The sequence below is a fragment of the Lepidothrix coronata genome, unplaced genomic scaffold (genome assembly GCF_001604755.1).
Source record: "Lepidothrix coronata isolate B3197 unplaced genomic scaffold, Lepidothrix_coronata-1.0 Scaffold314, whole genome shotgun sequence".
NCBI classification, from domain to species: domain Eukaryota; kingdom Metazoa; phylum Chordata; class Aves; order Passeriformes; family Pipridae; genus Lepidothrix; species Lepidothrix coronata.
The window spans coordinates 209,092-225,935 of NW_016690494.1; the positions used below are offsets into that span (position 1 = coordinate 209,092).

Genomic DNA, 16,844 nt, shown 5'->3' on the forward strand with positions numbered 1-16,844 from the left:
TCTCATATCTCATCCTCTTTAGCAAACATTCCAGTCCCTTCAGACTGAGACACACTCCCAACCCTCCCCCCTCTGCCAAGCCCCTCCCCAGCCCTGTGAACCCATCCTTGGAAACAACTCCCACACCAGCTTTTCCACTTTTACCCCAAAAACCGGATCCACCACCCACAAAATTCAAGATTTTGAGGTAAAAAAAAGAAGGCAAAAAATGGTTAAATTCAGCTTCTTGCGGCACTTTTTTTTTCAGGAGAATTCCAAGTTTTCTTGGCAAGACCCAAATTGTTGCACAAGTATCTGGGAATGTTGCCAGGTCCTCCTGGATTTCTGGGAATTTTGGATCACACTGCCAAGGTTTTAGTATTTGTCATTATTTTTGAGGTGAGAATGAGGAAATCTGAGAACTTCCAGGGCGGGGTGGGAGACATCCGATATCCTGCTCCCATGGAGGTAAATGAGAGGAAATTGGGGGTCCCCACCCCACAGTCTGAGTGGCCAAGAATCCAGGTGGGAATAGAGCAGGAATGGGGAAAAATGGGGGAAAAGGAAGAGGGGCGATTCAGCACTGAGAGGGTAGATGGGGGGGCAGGGGTTGGTGTGGGGTGTGGTGCCCCACACACTTAAGTCTCATAATGCCCCAAACTTTGGGGTCGAAACACCCCATATTCTGGGGTCAAAACATCCCACAGTTGGTGGTCACAACACACCACACTTGGGGGTTGCAGTGCCCCACATTTGGAGGTCACATTGCCCCATATGTGGAAGGCATGGTGCCCCACAATTGTGGGTTGCATTGCCCTACACTTGGAGGTCACAGTGCCCCACAGTTGTGGGTCAAAAGGACCAAAACTTGGAGTGTCACGATGTCCCACACTTGGAGGTCAGTGCCCAGTACTTTGGGGTAAGTCCCCCCCACTCTTTGGGTTGCAATGTCCCATATGGGGATTGCAGTAGTCCACACTTAGGGTCATAATGCCCCACACTTATGGGTTACATTGTCCCTTACGTAGGAGTCACATTGTCCCACATTTTGGAGTTATGGTGCACCCCTACTTTGGAGTCAAAATGCTCCACATTTGGGGGTCACATTGCCTCTCTCTTTGGACACTCATTACCCCACACTTAAGGATCACATTGCCACACATTTTAGGGTCATAATGTCCCTCACTTGGGGGTCACAGTGCCCTACATTTTGGGGTCAAAATATCCCAAGCTTCAGGGTCATAGTGCCTCACACTTGGGGTCACGATGCCCCGTGCTTGGGTTAACAGTGCTCCACACTTTGGGGCCACAGCACCACACACTTCGGGTCACATTGTCCCACACTTTGATGTCAAGGCGCCCTGCACCTGGGGGTCATGTGTGCACGCTTTGAGGGTCAAATATCCCACACTTGGTGTCACAATGACCCACATTTTGGGGTCTCAATATCGCACACTTAGGGGTCACAATGCCCCACATTTTGGATTTGCAATGCCCCACACTTTGGCCTAAAAACACCCTGCACTTTGTGAGTCACAGTGCTCTATACCTTGGTGCCTCAGTCCGAAGGGGGGATGGGACCATGGCACTGCATGGGTCCGGGACACAAGGAAGGGTGCAAGTAGAATCCTTTATTCACGCATGCACCTGGTCTTTTATCAGCTCGGGAGGGGAAAGGGCCAGAACATAGGGCGGAGCATGAGACAGACAAGCTGGGGGACAAACCAGGATAGGGACACTGGCAAAAGGGGGAGGCGCAGAGGAAGCGGGGAGGAGGCAAACTCATGGCAAGCCTGGGCATGTCCAGGCTATGCACTGTGTAGTGTGAATACAACGAAACCACATAATACCAGTAAAGTCCATGTAATAATTGTAAGGTCCATAAAATAAAATCCTGTCAATTGCTGTATGTTTTTCTCCACGCCTAGAACTGTTCCATCACACCTTGGGGTCAGAATGCCCCAGACTTTGGGGTTGCAATTTGAATCACATGAGGATCACAATGCCCCACACTTGGGGTCACAACCCTCCCCCCCCCAATGAGAATAACATTGCCCCACATTTAGGGGTCAGCAGAGTGCCTCATGCTTGGGAGTTGTACTCCCACACACTTTGGAATCGTTACCTCCCAGTTTTCAAAATTAACAAATAAACCTCAAATCCACTCTCAAAAAAAACCCTTTAAAAGCATTTATTGATTGTTGTCCAATGGAAGTATAATTTTTATAGGGGAAAAAGCAGGGGGATTCAGGTCTTTTTGACCTGAATTTGGTATTTTTTGAAGGTTCCAGTGGTCAGATGGGACACTGTGGCATCTGGATCCACATGGAGATGATCCTTTTGGGGAAAATCGAGGAAAATTTCATGGATTTGAGGCAAAATCCAAAATTTTCCTAAATCTGGGGCAATTAGAGCTGGATCTGCCTATGGGACAGGATAGATGGGAGCATCAACTTCCTGACGGATCTGGTGGGAGATGTGGCTGGAACAGAGAGAAAACTGCATCATTTTGGGCAGAAAAAAATTGTTGGCAAAACCAGGAATTATTATGCAAAATGGAATATTAATATATAAATAATAAGTAATTACTATGCAGAAGTGGGTCAATATTATGCAAAATGGCTTGATTTGGGGGAAAATGGCTCATTATTAGGCAAAAATGGCTCGTTTGGGGGCAGAAATGGTAATTATTGTGCAACATGGCTCATTGTCAGGAAAAATATCTCATCAGCGAGTTAAAAAAGGCCCATTATTATGAAAAAGGGCTCATTTTTGGGCAAAAAGTTTGCTTACCAGGCTCGTTCCTGCAGGATCCCTCCTCAGTCGCTGCGGATGAAACCAGAGAAACTGGAAAATTTCTTCCAGAATCTGCCCATCCCCTCCCTCATCAACATTGTTCCCAAATTTCTGGATTAAAAACCATGGATTTGGGGGTAAAAAAATTAGGACTTACTCACCATCCAGCAAAATCCCGAGATTTCCACATGTCCACCACCTCGCCAACACTTCGGGCATCACGTCCATCTGGAAGCTTCAGGTCATCTCTAGGATTTCCATTGAAATTGCCACAGGGGGCACACAGACGGGCGGCCAGGTTCGAAGCCACGGTGATGGTTGCCTCCCCATCACGAGTGACCGTGACAGACATCCCTGAACGATGGGTGACTGTGACATTCCCAGGGGATGAGGTCACAGAGACGGAGTCGGAGATAGTGGCAGGGGGGCGAGTGAAGAGGCCATTGACCTGGAAAATTCCAGACAATCCCAAAAAACATGGTAAACCCCTAGTTTTTCTTGGGTAAAAGGGCTCTAAATTGGGCAAAATCACTTCGTATTATCCATAATCACCCTTTTCCTTTGCAAAAATGGTTAATTATTGAGCATAACCACATTATTTTGGGTGAAGTAGTTCAGTAAGAGGCAAAATCTAATAAGATTTTTGCCCAGATCTCTCTAGAATGACACAAACCACCCTGACATGCTTGCCCCTTGCCTTGCCCACTCACCCACACCTCCATGTTGCCATTGACGCTGACAACGCCCTCGCGGACAAAGACGATGGCAGCCGTGGCCGCTGGGACATTCATGTCATGACAGTCGCTGACTTCCACCACTACCTTGAACCAGTCAGGTGCCTCTTCATCACAGAGGGCCGACACCTTGTAGGTGCCACTGGCCAACAGAAGCCCAGGGACGCCGTCAAAGGTGGTCAGGGTGGCTCCAGGTGTGAGCTGGCAGTGACCTTCACTCTTGGCGCACACTTGTGACCCGTCACGGGTGACACACACCTGATCCAGGTGACATTGCATATCCCGGCACACCAGTCCCCGTGATGGGTGACAATGGCATTCCTTCGAGCAGTTGTTGAAGGTGACAGTCTCTCCTGCCTGAAACAGGAAATCTCAAAGGTTATGACCCATCTCCCACATTTTGGAGAGTAATTCCCAAAGTCCAAGGGGGGGTAAATGTCAGAGAATGAGAAATTCAGGTGGATTTAGTAGATTTTGGGAAACTCAACCAGTTAATGGTAATGTTTTCCCTGTTAGTTATAATTTTTTCCTGTTGTCTTTTTTTCCCCACTAACCGTCTGTTTTCCCCATTAATTTTCTTTTTTCCTTTTCCTGGCTAATCCCCTATAACTTCTCCTTTTTTTCATCATCAGTTGTTCTTTTTTCCCCAAAATCCTCTGGAACCTCTCAGATGGGTCAGCTCAACCCCCAGATGGGTCAGCCTAACCCCCAGTCTGGCTCCCAGCAAACAAACCCCACCAATCCCCAGCCTCAATGGTCACCTGCCCCATTCTCTGACCTTGAGATAACGTCCCATGTGGAAGCAGCCGCAGTGCTCAGGTGACACACAGGTGTCCCCATCGAAGACAAACCCCTCGTTGCACTGACACCCCTCAAAGCACCCCCAGGTGCAGGGGGCAGGGCCCACAAGGGCAGCGCAGGTCACATCGCAGGTGCGGGTGCAGAGCTCGTAGTGGCTGTTGGGGGGGCAGGACAGGGCTGGGGAAAAGAGGGAAAAGCAACACTGTTGGCACGATTCCAAAACTGTGAGTGTTTTATTTGTCAAAATTTGTGGGTGTTCAGAAAAATATCAGTTTTGTGTTTCTTGGGTTTTTTTAATTTCAGTTGGTTTTTTTTCCAGAATTGGAGGGGTCTTTCCCCAAAATTCGAGCATTTCCATCAAAACCTTTTCTTCCCAAAATTGGATTTTTTTTTTTAAACTTAAGGGTATCATTCAAATGTGGCATTTTTACCCCATACTGAAGGGTTTTCAGTAAAATTGGATGTATTTACCAAAATTTTGGAGGGTTTTCTTCAAAATTTCAGTTTGGTTTTGTAAATTGAGGCTTTTTTTTACAAATCCAAATTTTTTTACCAAAAATAAAAAGCTTTCTGCAATATTTTTTTAAAAATTGAAGTTCATTTTTTCAAAATCGGAGGAAAAAAATTTAAGATTAGAGGGAATTTTTCAAAATTTGAGAGGCTGAGGGAGCTGGCGTTGTTTAGCCTGGAGAAGAGGAGGCTCAGGGGAGACCTCATCACTCTCTACAACTCCCTGAAAGGAGGTTGTAGACAGGTGGGGGTTGGTGTCTTCTCCCAGGCAACCAAGAGGCACGGTCTTAAGCTGTGCCAGGGAAGGTTTAGATTGAATATTAGGAAAAAATTTTTACAGCGAGAGTAATCAGACATTGGAATGGGCTGCCCAGGGAAGTGGTGGATTCACCATCCCTGGAGGTTTTTAGGATGAGAGTGGATGTGGCACTGAGTGCCATGGTCTAGAAACCACGGCAGTGTTGGATCAAGGGTTGGACTTGATGATCTTGGAGGTCTTTTCCAACCCAGTTGATTCTATGATTCTATGATTTTTCAAAATATGTTTCAAATTATTTTTCAAAATGGGATTTTTTTTGGAATTTGAGCCTTTTTTTTTATGATTGGAAAGTTTTTATCAGAATGGCGGGTAATTTTTTCAAAATGAAAGGAATTTTTGCATAATGGGAGGATTTTTTTTCCAAAATGGAAGGTAATCTTTCTAAAATTTAAATTAGTTCTTTTAAAAATGGAGGACTCATTTTGAAATTTGATTTCTTCAAATTTTTAGAATTTTTCCAGAATGGGAGGGGTTTTTTTCCAACTTTGAAAGAATTTTTGCAAAATAGGAGCGTTTGGCTTTTCTTTAATTGAGGGGAATTCTCCCAAAATTTGAGGGAATATTTTCCAAAATGAACAAGGGAAATTTTCCAAAATTTGAGAAATTTTTTCAAAATTTTTTTTCCAAAATTGTAGGAAATTTTTCCAAAATTTGAGCAGGCTTTTTCCAAAATTTCAGGGTTTTTTACAGGAGAAAATGTGGCTTTTGAGGAAAATAGGACTGAATTGGCAAAATCCCGCCTGACTTACGGCAGAACTCCTTTGTCCTCCATGGTTTAACCACAGCACCAGCAGCCTGACAGGCAGCAACATATGCCTGCAGCGCATGACACAAGGCACCACGGTCACCTCCAGCAGCACAGAGATCGTGGACACAGTGAGTGAAATATTCCATGGGGCTGACGCGTGGGTGACATGCCCGGAATGGTCCCTCTGCATCGCGGATGATCCCACAGGATTCATTTCTGCTGTAGGATGCTGTATCGGTGACATCACACTCGCCGCACATGCCGTCCTCACAGCCATCACTGCATGCTCCATCCTTCTCTGGAATCTTCCAGGAGGTGATGAATTCCTGAGTGTTTCCCGCGAGTGCCCCTGTGGGCAGCCGGAAGTCATCACTGGGGTCCCCGTCATAGTCACCGCCTAAACCACAGAGCCGGCCACGATAGATGTCAGGGACAGTAATGAGCAGGAAGGTAGCAGAGTTGTAGAGGACACGGACTCCCGCAGTGGTGTGGAGGACAATGTTATTCCCTTCTTGGCCAATGCGGAGTTTGTTGTCCTCCATCACTAGTGGGAGGGTGTAGCGCTCTGAGTCCACCTGGGTTGGGGACAGGGTGACACATTTGTGAAATGCAGTATAAGGTCACCATACCCCACTCCTTGGTGATGCTGTAGCCATTGAGGGAGACCCCCACGCTCCTTACCATTCCCATGTCACCATGGGAGTCACTGGTTCCCACTCCACAGTGACGGTGTATCCAAGGATGAACACCATCACCACATTGTCACTACGTCACTGTGGGGGTCTCCGCTTCACAGTAACAGTGCTCTGTCCACACGGACAACTGCTCTTTATTGCCACCTTCTTTATTGCCACCAAGTCATTGTGGGGGTCTCCAGATCCCGCCCCACAATATTGATGTACCCATGGGTTGACACCACCACCCTCTTCATAAATATGTCTCTGTGAGGGTCTTCAGACCCTGCTGCACAGTGATGGTGTATTCAAGGATGAACATCTCCACCCTCCTTATCACCACTGCATCAACATGGGTGTCGCTGGATCCCTCTCCACAGGGACAATGTACCCATGGATGGGCACTGTCACCCTCTTCATTGTCACTGTGTCACCATGGGGCTCTACAAACTTACCTTCACCTCCCACCTCCGTCCCCGCTCCATGGTGACGGTGTACCCATGGATGGACACCACCACCCTCTTCATCATCACTAGGTCACCATGACTGCCCGCCTCATGCTCCACCAACACTGTGAAGTTGACCAACCGTGGTGCCGGCTTGCACAGCTGTGCCAGGATGTAGGTGCAGGATCCTGGGATATTGAAGGTTCGTCCATCGAAGGTGACATAGTGGGGGTCCCCTGATACAACCAACCGGCCATAACCAGTGGGGTGGCACCCCAACACCCCATCTTCCACCCGACACTCTTCATGAGCACCACAATATGCTTCCTGGCAGGTCACTGCACCATCGGCTCCACAGCGGCAGCGTTCCCGGCACGAGGGGTAAAACTCTATGTCCTTCTGGTAGTAGCGACCATGGTACTCACAGCCACACTCGGAGCGGGGGACACAGTCAGAGCCACTGAGGATGTAACCATGGTCACAGAAACAGCCTTCAGAGCAGGGTGAGTCGGGACAGGCAGCAGGGACGGAGGGGGTGAGGCAGGTGGGCTGGCAGGGGCTCCCACAAAGCTCATAGTGGGAATGGGGAGGGCAGGAAAGATCTGGGGATAAAAAGAAATACATAAGCAGTGAGGAGAAAATCAATAGGGAAGAGGAGTCCCTCCAAGAAGAAAGGAAAGAAGGGAGGAAGGAGAAAGGGAGGAAAGTAGGGAGGAAGGAAGGAAAGAGGGAAAGAAGGAAGGATGGAGGGAAGGAAGGAAGGAAGGAAAGAAAGAAGGAAGGAAGGAAGAAAGGAATGAAAGAAAGAAGGAAGGAAGGAAGGATCCTGTTTGCCCCCACCCCGCCCACACTCACCGCAGAACTCTACTGTCCTCCATGTCTCCACATCCACTCCGTGACTCTGGCATGCGGTGACATAGGCGGCAACACCCTGACACACAGTGTCGCGGTGTCCCCTGTAGTGACAGGCGTCGAAGGCACAGTCTTGCAGGAATGGCTTCGGGTCAATAACACCATGACACTTCCGGAAGGGCCCCCCTGCTTGGGCAATCACCCCACAGTACCTGTCCCCACGGTATGGCTGCACTCGTGACGTGTCACACACTGGGCACTGGTCGCCACAACCAGCTGAGCACCCAGGGACATCCCCCACCTTCCAACTCTCACCCAGCCGGGTCTCATCAGGGGCGTGGTGGCCACTTGGGGTGACAAAGTCATCCTCGGGGTCACCGTTGGCGTTGCCACAGAGGCCACAGACTGCACCAGAGTAGGCTCTGGGGAGGATGGCACGAGCGTAGCTGTACCAGTCAAATGTGACGGTGAGGCCGAAGTCAGTGATGACAAAGCCATGAACACCCCGGTGAAACACGGAAAAGTGGGGGTGGGTGAAGGGTAGGGACACGAAGGTGCCGTCCACCTGGAGGAAGGGGGAGGGAGACAAGGGGTGAAGACAAGAAGGAACTGTATTGAAATCATAGGTTTCTGATTTTATTTTATTATTGTATTTCTTATTTTAATTTTATTTTTATTTCTATATTTTTTATTTTACTTTGATTTGTAATTTTATTTGAAGGTTTATTTATTTTAATTTTTTAATTGTATTTTTCTTTTGTTGATTATTTTTATTATTAAGTTTTTATTTTGTTTAATTTTTATCTTTTTATTTATTTGTATTGTCATTTATTTTTATATCTTAATTTTATTTTAAATAATTTATTTTTCTTTTTATTTATTTTAATTGTATTTTTATCTTTTTGAGTTGTTCTTATTATAATTCATTTTCAATTTTGGTTCAATTTACTTTTTTATTTTCTGTTTATATCTGTTTATCTATTTTTATTTTTGTCTCATTTAATTGTACAGTTTATTTTCTATTTTATTTTCTCTTCTTTTTATTTTTTACTTCTTTTTTTATTTAATTGTTATTTTTAATTTTTATTTTATTATTTGATTGCAGTACTTTTCCTATTTATTTTTTTAGACAAACTTCTAAACATATCAAAAATGTGAGGTTTAACCCCAAACTCCGTTCTCAGGTCTTCAACCTAGAGGTGCTGTGCAGAAATTAAATTTGAATTTGGGGGGATGCAAAGGAAGAATTTTAGGAGGGGGAAATGGGGACTTACAGGATAAAAAAAAAAAAGAATTTGGAGGAAAAAAATGGAAAGTTTGGGGGGGAAATGAGGAATTTGCAGCAAAAAAGGGTACTTTGGGGGGGAAAATGAGGAATTTGCAGAAAAGAAAGGGCTTTTTGGAGGGAAAAAGGTAATTAGAAGGGGAAAAAGGGGAATTTGGGGGGAAAAAAGAGAGGGAATTCAGGTCCACCCACCTTGACCTTGCGCGGGTGCTCCTGGCTCATGCTGATGATGCTCCCATAGACCTCCAGGGTGACGGTCTTGGTGAAGCTTACGGCGCGGCTGCCGCGGTGGTTGTTCTCCACAGTGACATTGAAGGGGACCAGCATGGGTTTGGGGGTGCAGAGGGCAGCAAACTGGTAGATGCAGGAGCCTTGGAAGTCAAACCTCTTCCCATCAAAAGTTGTGTAGTGTGGGTCACCTGTCCCGATGCAGGTGTAGTGCTTGTTGGGTTCACACTTGGAAACGCCGTTAACTGTGACACATTTCTCCTGAGATTTACACTTTCCTGGATTACATTTCACCATCCCTGTGCCCTCACACCGACACCGCTTATGGCAGCTACTGTCTTCCCAAAATTCCTCGTGGAGCTTGTAGAAGCGATTGTTGTGGAAACAAGAAGAGGTGGTGCTGGCGGTGCTGGAGGTGCTGGAGCTGCTGGAGGTGCTGGAGGTGTTGGAAGTGCTGGAGGTACTGGTTGCGTTGATGCCTGTAAGGGATTTAGAGTCTGAGAGACACCCAAGACGAGTGGACCTCAGGAAATCCCCAGTGTAATTCCATGTGTTATTGACATCCAGAGTCAGATCAGTGGAACTTTGGGGTGTTTTAGGGTGAAAAGACCAATGCAAACCTTCCCCATAATGGAGGTGTTGGTCACATGGACACTTAAAAGGAACTGGTGTTCATGGGACATCCCAGAGGGACACTCTCAGGAAAATCCCACCATAATTCCATCTATTTTGGGCACCTGGCCCAGATCAGGTGGGTTTTGGGGTATTTTAGGATGAAAAGACCATCACAACCCTTCCATGTGCTGAAGATGTTGATTATGTTGACACCTATAAACACCACCATTGCTCTAGGCAGATCCCTGAAACTGAATTCCCACATACATCCTCTTCTCCCTTTCCCAAGATCCTTGGAAGCCCCACATGAACTCACCACAGCCCTCTGTGTCCCATGGAGTCTCCTGGTCTCCACAGTCTTTCTGGCATGAAGGATCTCTCCAACTTTCTGCCCAACCTTCATCACCTTCACCAGGAATACCATTGGGAACCATTGCCTCATCCTCTGTATCCTCATTGAAGTTGCCACACAGGCCACAGGTGGCCCCAAAATAGCTGCTGGGCACTGCCACCATGATGACCTGGTCCTCATCATAGGTCACCTGCAGCCCAAAATCTGTCTGGAGGATGGTCCGACCCTCATTTTGGAAAATCCGGATTTTTCCAGCTTCCAGGGTGACTGGAAGGTCGGTGGATTTGTTGTTGACCTGGTAGAGTGGAAAGAGGGGGAGGAGGAGGAGGAGGAGAAGTGTTAAAACTCAGTGGATGGTTCACAAAACAGAAGGAGAAATGACTTTCAGAATAATCAATTTTCATTAAAATCAGAATTTTTGCCCCAGTTCCACAAAATCCAAACCAAGAAAAGCTTTTCTACACTTTCAGAGCTTAAGATCTTGTTTGTGTTGAGGCCATGTTTGGAAGTAATGACATCCCACCCAGAAAAATTGAGAGTTGTGTCACCTAGACTTCATTTTTGACAGATTTCTTTGTGTTTCATGAATCTCATGGAGAAATCTGACCTTAATATTGGCTCATATCCTTAAAAATTGCTTTTTCTTCTGGGATTTAACCCCAACATGAAGATAGGTTGGTTGGAGAAACCTGGAGTCAGGGATGAAACACCTCTTCCTTGTTTGTGACTTGATTGGGAATGGAAAAATTCCCAAAATTCTGTGGGCTTGGTGGTTTCAAACTTTAAAATTGCCTTTTTTTTCCGGAATTTAACCAGAAGTGGATTTAACCTGGAGTGGGTTGGAGGCACCTCAAGTTGGGGATAAAAGACCTTCTCCTTTGTCTTTTGGGTTGTTTGGGATGGAAAACCAAAAATCAAAATTCCATGTGTTTGATAGTTGTACTTATTTTTTAAGGCCCACATCAACACTGCAGTGATTTATACTCTTGCATTTTTTTTGTGTGTTTTTCCTAATTTTTTTAAGGTCAAACTCATCTGGAAAGTTTTATCCACTGAGAATAAATGGTTTTATCAGTAATGATGGATCCAACACCTGGGGAAACTCACCTGGATGGTCCTGCCCCCCCCAGCACGGATGGAGACATTGTAGGCGTAGACATAGACGTTGGCCAATGGTGCCTCAGAGCGATCCTGGCTCCATCCCTCTTCCACGGAGAAGGGCTCCAGAGTGGGGTCGGCCCCGCAGTATCTGGTCAAGGTGTACCTGCAGCCTCCATGGATGGACACGGGGACCCCATCAAAGGTGTGGTACTGCAGGGATGGGGAGCCAGTGCAGGTGCCCAGATAATCGTGACGGCAGATGGGCACGCCCTTGTCCAGGTGACAGGTCTCCTTGGGGCGGCACTGCACCTTTCGGCAGGGGTCTGGGGATTTATTAATGACGAGTGATTAATTGGTATTAATTAATTCTATTACTGATATGCTTAATGATCCATTTCAGAGATTTCACAGAATATTTGGAGTTCAAAGGGACCCCAAGGATCATCAAGTTCAATGCTTAAGTGAATGGTCCTTTATTTATATATTATGCATTATTTATTGATAGCATTTATTTATATTTATGTATATTTTTTCTAAATTATCTATATATCTATATATATTCTTTATACATTCATTTATATATTATCTATTCACATTTGCTTACATATTTCTATTATAGTATAGCATTATTATAAATATCATACTTTTATATAATTCTAGTTAATTTAAAAATATACACATATCACTGGAATGTATTTTTATTATATATACTTAATAGATTGTATATTAAATTTATTAAATTTAATATTTATTATATTTATCTCTAATATTTATATATTCTCTCTATATTATTTATTTACATTTAGAGACAGTAATTTTTTTGTATTATTTATATATTTATGTCTCTGTTGATCCTTATTTATTTAAATATATTAAAAGTAGTTCTTTTACCATTATTCTTATATAGTAATATATTAATTTGTATGTAATGAATGCTGTCATTTATATAATTGCATGATTATATATTTTTATAATTAGATTTAATTAACCATAATTACTATAGCTGTTATTTATATCCATATAATTATAGATTATTTATTGATATCAAAGTCCCCCTCCACTCACCACTGTCACAGGCTCCCTCTGCTCCATAGCGTTTCCCCTCCCCTGTCCCGACGCTCCATGCCCCAAATGCCGCTGTCTCATGCTCCACTCGATGGATTCCAAATCCGCTTCCCAAATTTATCCCAATCCATGAATATTCTGTCCCAGGGACTGGTTCCCATGCCGTGTTCCCTAGTGGCCTCTGATTCAGCAGTATTCTGGAAGTTTCCGCTGTCTTGGCTACCAGCAGGACACGGTTGTCATATCCCTCCAGCGTGACAATGCCATAGGAGTTGCAGTAACTGGTGACATCGGGAACGGTGACAAAAAATGGCATAAAGGTGACCTCAGCACTATTTCTGCCATTCCCCAAAAGAAAAACCTGGATCCCAGCATCAGAAGTGAGGAACAAGCCCTTTCCTGACTGGGCACCATAGAGCACTGCGTGGTTGGGTTGTAATTCTCGTGTGGTCTCGGTGACCTCACCGTGACCCTTGACCAACGTTGGTTGTGCAGCAGAGATGTAGGCTACACTGGATTGTCCCCGGAAGGGCACTGGTGGCACGATGAAGGTTGTCCCCCACTGGGTGATGGGGCGGAGCTGTTCCACCACGTGATCACAACGGCTCAACCTGCCCACACATGTGTGGCCGCTGAAGATGGCAATGGGTCTCTGAGCTACAACCCGTGTTCCAGAAAGATCTGCTGCGCTCTGGATCTGTGCCGCTTGAAACGGCTCCAGCAGGATGGTGATGGTGGAACCACGTGGGTGCAACTTGCCACGGAAGGTGACGTCGGCATTGAGGTGAACATTGACTGTGGTGGGTTGATCCCAAGTGGCCACTACGAATTGGGAATAGTGGGCAGGGCCAGGGCTGGGGGTGACCACATGGTATTCCGTCCCCCATCTGTGGACTGGGATAATGACAGCAGAGTCAGCTGCAGAGGGTTTGTCGTTTATCATCACTGTGGTGACAGCAGCAGTGGTCTTCACCACCACGGCGTTTTCAAAAATTTGGCTTCCCACCATCTCAGCTTGGGGTGGGATCTTCACCAGGATTGGTTGGTTAGCAGCTGCCTGTACCGTCATCCGTAATCCAGGTCTTTTCATGGAAATGGTGGCGGTGGTGGATGGGGAGGGGCCAGTGAGAAGGAGGAGGCGGAAGTCGCTGCGGAGGGTGCGTTGGTCCCCATTCTGCTGGAAGGCCACCAGGAACTCCTCTCCCAGGTGAGGTGGTGACATGACAGAGGTGACATGGAAGGCATGGAGGAGAGCTGTGGGGAGGGGAGGAAGAGAAGGAATTGGATGAAGGGGAGGAAGACTAGGGGTGGTTAATTTGATAGATTATTGATTTGATGGATTATTATTTTGATGGATCATGGATTTGATGGATTATTGATTTGATGGGATTTTGGTTCAATGGATTATTAATTTGATGAACTATTGATTTGATAGGCTTGATTGATTTGATGGACTGTTGATTTGATGAACCTTTTATTGATGGAGTTTTGATTGGTTTGACGGATTTTTGATGGACTATTGATTTTATGGATCATTGATTGATGGACTATGAATTTGATGAACTATTAATTTCATAACTTGATCAATTTGGTGGATTATTGATTAATGGATTATTAGATTGATGGGTTATTGATTTGATTGACTTTGAATTTGATGGAGCTTTGATTTGATAGACCATTGATTTGGTGGGTCATTGATTTCATGGATTATTTATTCAGATTATTGAGCCAATGGATTTATGGACTAGTGGATTATTAAATTGATGGACTTTTTATTGGACAGACTACTGACTGATGGGCTATTAATTTGATGGGTCATTGGCTTACTGAGTCTTTGATTTGCAGGATTATTGATTTTATGGACTGTTAATTTGATGGACTACTGATTTGATGTATTACTAATTTGGTGGAATATTGATAAAATAGATTGAATGTACAGTTTGATGATTATTTATTTGACAAACTGTTAATTTGATTGATTATTTTTAATGTACTTGACTATTAATTTGATGAAGTATTGATTGGCTAGATCATTAATTGGATGGACTTTCAATACACTGCATTTTCCAGATGAGAGAATAAACTCCATTGATCTGAACAAATATTTAACTGATTAGATTAATCTGCTAGATCATCATTAACAGAAACAAACAATTTGAACAATTACAAATTTGACAAAACCCCAATTAATTTCTTGGGTAAAAGATGGTGATTTGGAGCTAGGAAACCCTTCTTTGGGACTGGAAAACCCTGATTTTGAGGCAAATTCATTATCTGAGGGGAATCTTGCAGCTTCTGGGGCATTTCTGCACCCAGCTGGAACTTACCCCAGAACATGACAATCCAGAACCAGTGTGGCACATCTGCTTTTCCCAGGCTGCCATCCATGATGCTCTGGGTGCAAAAGGCAAGAAAACAGGCAAGAAAACAGTCAAATTCTCAGATTTTTTGAAATCTCACTAGAATTTGCACCAAACTCACTCACTTTTTGACCTAAAACTCACAAATCCCCAAAATCTGTAATTTTCACCCTTGCACTCATCCCAAAAAGGGGTGTTCTGTTGAATGTGCCCCTAAAAATCTGATTTTGTCACTCACATAGTCCCCCAAAGCCACTACTTTTACTGCACATATTTAGACATCTATACTTTAGTGCACCTGACCCCAAAACAAGTTTGCTGGGGGACATTTCTATATGCCCTCCCCCACCATTCAAGATCCCTTTGCTTCTTTTTCCCCTTTCCTCCCTTTTCATTTTGGCCATTTCTAATTTTTTCCTGTTTTCCTTTTCCCCTTATTATCTTCATTCTCTTGTTTCTTTTGCTCCATTTTCCCCTTCCCCCTTTTTCCTCAATCTCCTTTTGCACTCTAATCCCATTTTTCTCCTTCCCTCCCCTTTTTTGCTTTTCTATTTGTTTATCTTTTTTCCCTTTCCTCTCCCTTTTTCTTTTCACTCATTTCCTCTGCTTTTTTCCCTTTCCTCCACTTGTTTCCTTCCCCCCCCTTTTTCCCTTTTCCTCCACTTTCCCTATTTCCCCCTCTTTTTCTTCACTGTTTTCCTTTTCCCCCCTTTTTCCTTTCCTCTCTTTTTTCTGTTACTTGCTCTTTTACCCCTTTTCCTCCCTTCTTTCTCTTATTTCCCCTTTCTGCTCTTTTTCCTTTCCTCCCTTTCCCCCCCCTTTTTCCCTTTCCTCCATCTTTCCTGCCCTTTTTTCCCCCAAATCCCCTCACACATCTTCCAATCCCACTGTTTTAAGGACCAGAACCAGGGCTGAGGAGGGTGAGGGGAGGAATTTCAGGAATTTCCAGGTGGATTTTCCTGATTTGGAGGTTTCCTGCCAAAAAGAAATTATCAATTTTTAGATGTAGTTTTGCCCTTACCTGCCTCTGGCCCCGTTATATTCCCAAATTAGCTTCGTATCCCCAAAGAGCTCTGTTTTATCCCCAAATCTGTGATGAAAACACAATCCCAGGGCAGCAGCTCTGGCTCCTCCCTCAATTATTTTTTAATTTTGGCAGAAGAACAGGGAAAAAAATGACTAATCCAGGCACCCTTGGGGGACCACCCCACCCAATGCCTTGACATAATTTTTGGCCGGAAAAGGTGAACAGGGGAGAAAAACAGGGGTTTTTATTGAAACTAATGCAAACAATTGGCATTACCAAATATAAAGTTGTGGTTTTTTTGGAAGATGAGGTTCAAATTTTCCCAAAACAACAAGTAGAAATCAGGGGGAGGGCAAAAATAGGGAAGGTTAGGTATTTTTTGCAGAAATGGTGGGGGATGATTAGTGTAAAAAAGGGAGGGAGGGAAGGAAAAAAAAATCATTTTGAGGAATCAAAATGATTGATTGGCCAAGATCAATGGTATGAGGTACAAGGGGAAGTGCTGGATCCCATCCTTGGGTCACAAGACCCCCCTGCAATGCTACAAGCTGGGGGCAGAGTGGCTGGGAAATTGCCAGGTGGAAATGGACCTGGGAGTCAACAGGGGCTGAATATGAGCCAGCAGTGCCCAGGTGGCCAAGAAGGCCTATGGCATCCTGGCTTGGATCAGGAATAGTAAGGCCAGCAAGAAACAGTGCAGTGACTGTCCCCCTGTGCTGGGCAAAAATGAGACCACACCTCAAATCCTTGGGTCAGTTTTGGGCCCCTCATGGCAAGAAAGACATTGAGCAGTTGGAGCATGTCCAGAGAAGGCCAATGGACCTGGGGAAGGGTCTGGAGCACAAGTCTGGTGAGGAGCAGCTGAGGGAGCTGGGGGTGTTTGGCTTGGAGGACACTCAGGGGAGACCTCCTCATGCTCTGAACTACCTGACGGGAGGTTGTAGCCAAGTGG

The 16,844-nt window shown here is 45.0% G+C and overlaps 1 protein-coding gene across 1 annotated transcript; it reads right to left on the reverse strand.

Annotated features, from left to right (window-relative positions):
• Window positions 1–1,888: 1,888 nt before the first annotated feature.
• On the reverse strand, window positions 1,889–15,999 carry LOC108508785 (IgGFc-binding protein-like). Its single transcript, XM_017837882.1, has 13 exons — window positions 15,887–15,999; window positions 14,833–14,899; window positions 12,506–13,759; window positions 11,447–11,763; window positions 10,304–10,634; window positions 9,337–9,851; window positions 7,863–8,424; window positions 7,017–7,609; window positions 5,889–6,462; window positions 4,288–4,487; window positions 3,486–3,866; window positions 2,937–3,223; window positions 1,889–2,461 (listed from the first exon to the last, which is right to left on the reverse strand). The coding sequence occupies exons 2-13, from the start codon at window positions 14,891–14,893 to the stop codon at window positions 2,404–2,406; spliced, it is 5,133 nt and encodes a 1,710-aa protein (XP_017693371.1). The 5' UTR covers window positions 14,894–14,899; window positions 15,887–15,999; the 3' UTR covers window positions 1,889–2,403.
• Between the last annotated feature and the right edge of the window lie 845 nt (window positions 16,000–16,844).